The sequence below is a fragment of the Struthio camelus genome, chromosome 5 (assembly GCF_040807025.1).
Source record: "Struthio camelus isolate bStrCam1 chromosome 5, bStrCam1.hap1, whole genome shotgun sequence".
In the NCBI taxonomy this organism is placed as follows: Eukaryota; Metazoa; Chordata; class Aves; order Struthioniformes; family Struthionidae; genus Struthio; species Struthio camelus.
The window spans coordinates 67,113,143-67,116,519 of record NC_090946.1 but is presented as its reverse complement, the minus strand read 5'-3'; the positions used below and the strand labels follow the sequence as shown (position 1 = coordinate 67,116,519).

Genomic DNA, 3,377 nt, shown 5'->3' with positions numbered 1-3,377 from the left:
GTTCCGCCAGGTGATCTAGGAAAAGAGAAAAAAATAGTTCATTTACTCAGCAGAAGACGTTGTTGCTTCACTGTTTAGAGCTTTAATCGGAACAACGCGTACTCCTCAATGCTCCTTCAGTTCTCCGAGCAGAGGATGCAAGACTCAAACCGTGCCACAAAAACATTTGAGGGGGAAGTTGCACGACTGTATTGGAGTTTATTTTTTTAAGCGCTTCCTAACCAATTCGAAGCATTAATTATGAATCTGAGCTCCAGACAGAGGAAATCGCACCCACTAATGTGAACTAACACGAGCAAAGTAGGTGCATAATAGACAAGGCTAGGAGCTGCTAACCACTTCTGCACAATGGCATTAATAAGATTAACCTGGGCAATTAGCCGGTGCAGCAGAGATCAAGCCTAAATCTGGGGCCTTTCAAAAAAAACCTCACTAATGGAAAGGATTAGGTTAATTTCATTAATTCTCAATACACAGACCCAAGCTCCTTTCACTCCTTTGTGTAACCCCCCACCTCTCCCCCACCGAAAGGGGAGGGGGGAGAGGAATCAAATCTGGTTTTGTTTGTCATCTGCATATTACCAGGAACTAAATCCAGGATGACGTCGCCTGGGTATAAAAAAGGGAAGAGGTTCAGATGGATTATACTCCATGCAGCCCTCTGGGTTGAGATCAGTAAACAGGCGAGAGTTGAGGGGGGAAAGTTCCAGGGGTGGATCCTGCGCGCACGCACACACGCGCACACACACGCACACGCACACAGGCACACGCACTCACACTCTGCCCGCGAGCTGCCCTCGGAAAAAGCCCCGCTCCTTTCGCTCCGATCCCTTTTTAAAAATTCTCCGAAAAGTTTCGATTTCGTGGCTCTCCAGCCTCCCCCCCCTCCTCCCCGCCACCACAACCACCACCTACCCTCCGTCCCCTCCCCCCGGCCGGTCCCCGCTGCCCTGCCCCGGCACGGTTTGGGGCATGCCTGTGAGCATGTTCAGCATCGACAACATCCTGGCGGCCAGACCCCGCTGCAAGGACTCGCTCCTGCTGCCCCCGAGCGCCGCGCCCGTCGTCTTCCCCAGCCTCCACGGGGACTCGCTCTACGGCAGCGCCTCCGACTACAGCGGATTTTACTCGCGGGCGGTGGCACCCGCCTCCAGCCTGCCGGCGGTCAGTGGATCTAGGATCGGCTACAACAACTACTACTACGGGCAGCTGCATGTGCAGGCGTCCCCCGTGGGCCCCTCGTGCTGCGGGGCCGTGCCGCCCCTCGGCGCCCAGCAGTGCTCCTGCGTCCCCCCCGCAGGTAAGGCGGCCCCGCGGCCGGGGGGCGCCGCGGCTCGCCGCGCTGTGCGGGCGCCCGGCCGGGCCGGGGCGGGGGGGGGGGTCCGGGGCCACTGGGCTCTCTTTGTTTGGGAGCTGCGCCGGGGGCAGCGGGTAGCGGCGAGCTGGCCGCCCGCCGAGCGGGGCGGTTTTGGAGAGCAGTTCCCCGCAGTCCCATGCAAAGCCTGTCGTCCTCTTGTCTGTCCGTCTGCAGGTTACGAGGGCACGGGGTCGGTCCTGATGTCCCCTGTTCCCCACCAGATGCTGCCCTATATGAACGTGGGCACTTTGTCCCGGACGGAGCTGCAGTTACTGAACCAGCTGCACTGCAGACGAAAAAGACGGCACCGGACTATCTTCACTGACGAGCAGCTAGAAGCTCTGGAAAACCTCTTCCAGGAAACGAAATACCCAGACGTAGGCACCAGGGAACAGCTGGCCAGAAGGGTGCATTTAAGAGAGGAGAAAGTGGAGGTATTTGGCTTCCCTTTACCTCCTTCCACCCTCTCCCTTTTGCATTTAAACGCGCCCGGACTGGAGGTACCCAGATGTGGCTCCAGGCTCTGCGCTGATGGAAGCGAGAGCAACAGGTTTGCGGGGCGGAGGGGAGCGGGGGGGAAGTTTCTTCTAACTCCTCCGAGCGCCTGCCTGGAGGCGGGTGGACGCGCCGATCCGGCGGCCGTGAGCGCATGCCGAGAGCCGGCCGCTTCTCCTGAATGCGTTCAACGTTTCCGACCCGAAATGAGGCGAGCGTTATAAGGGCTTTTCGTCCGCCTGGGCCCCGGCCCCGGTCCCGGCAGGGCGCCGCGCGGGGCGTGGGCCGCGCACGAGTGGCGGCTGCGAGCGGACCCTGGCCGGGGGCAGGGCGGCGGGGCGGGGGGGAGACCTGCGTGCTCCTCTTTTGTCTTAACGATTTAACTTCGTCCCCGACAGGTTTGGTTCAAAAACCGCCGGGCAAAATGGAGGAGGCAAAAGCGATCATCCTCGGAGGAGTCAGAAAACGCACAAAAATGGAATAAAGCTTCCAAAGCGTCTCCCGAGAAGAGGCAAGAAGAAGGGAAAAGTGATTTGGACTCCGACAGCTGATAACCTCGCGGGGGGGGACATTTCCCGTGGACTGTAGGATGCGCTCCAGAGGATGCTACTGTCTTGCACAAGCTCTGCCTTGTCGGAGGGGGAAAAATATATCTATATAACTGTATATACTGTACATGGGCCCGCGTTGATTTCGTGTAAATAAAATGTGTTGCGGAGGTGTTGCACAGGCAGACGGCGGCGCGTTTGCTTGCCGGCGGTGGCGGTGGCGGTGACACGGGGCCTCGGTCCTGCGGGGCAGCGGGCCGGCCCCGCTCCGCCGTCACTCACTCGCCGGGCTTCGAGTAGTCGTCAGGCAGCGCGGCGGACAGCGCGCCGCAAACGGTTCGTAACCCGCTAACTTCGGGTTCAGAAACGGCGGCGGGGAGGAGGAAGGAGGGCGCAGCAGGGGAGCCGCCGCCGCCGCTGCCACCCCGCGCTCGGCGTGGCCCCGGGCCCCGCGGCCGGCCGGGGCGAGGCGGCGACAGGTGCCATTTCGCGGCGCCCGCGGGGCCCGGCCGGGGCGAGGCGGCGGCAGGTGCCATTTCGCGGCTGTGGCGCGCGCCTGAGGCGAGGCCGCGGCCGGCCGGGGCGAGGCGAGGCGAGGCGAGGCAGGGCCGCGGCCGTTGGCGGGGCTCGGACGGGCCGGGCACGGCCTCTGCTGCCTTGTAAGCTCTTCGCTCGAGCCGCCCGGAATAATATCGATCATTTAATTTATTAGGGGCCACGCCAAAAAGTGGGTTTGTTTGCTTTGTTTTGTTTTGTTTTGTGGGTAGTCCCCCACCCCCCCGTCACTCCACGCGAGCTCAGTGCCCTTGCGTCGCCGCCTCACAAACCTGCCTCGAGCTGGAAGCGATGTGCTTAGAAAACGCTTGCCAGCAAAGCAAAGCCAGCCTCCCGCTTGTTATTTTATTTTATTTTATTTTATTTTATTTTATTTTATTTTATTTTATTTTATTTTATATTTTATTTTATTTTATTTTATT

General features: G+C 59.6%; 1 protein-coding gene across 1 annotated transcript; it reads left to right on the top strand.

Moving 5' to 3' along the window:
• The first annotated feature begins 805 nt into the window (after positions 1-805).
• GSC (goosecoid homeobox) lies at positions 806-2,581 on the top strand. Its single transcript, XM_068944072.1, has 3 exons — positions 806-1,300; positions 1,532-1,791; positions 2,251-2,581. The coding sequence occupies exons 1-3, from the start codon at positions 973-975 to the stop codon at positions 2,401-2,403; spliced, it is 741 nt and encodes a 246-aa protein (XP_068800173.1). The 5' UTR covers positions 806-972; the 3' UTR covers positions 2,404-2,581.
• Positions 2,582-3,377: the final 796 nt, after the last annotated feature.

What these genes read in the sequence shown, in the direction of transcription:
- GSC (XM_068944072.1), top strand. Translation starts at nt 973, where the DNA reads ATGCCTGTGAGCATGTTCAGCATCGACAACATCCTGGCGGCCAGACCC. An exon ending in CTCCTGCGTCCCCCCCGCAG is followed by an intron (nt 1,301 to 1,531) that starts GTAAGGCGGCCC and finishes GTCCGTCTGCAG; the next exon opens with GTTACGAGGGCACGGGGTCG. An exon ending in TAAGAGAGGAGAAAGTGGAG is followed by an intron (nt 1,792 to 2,250) that starts GTATTTGGCTTC and finishes CGTCCCCGACAG; the next exon opens with GTTTGGTTCAAAAACCGCCG.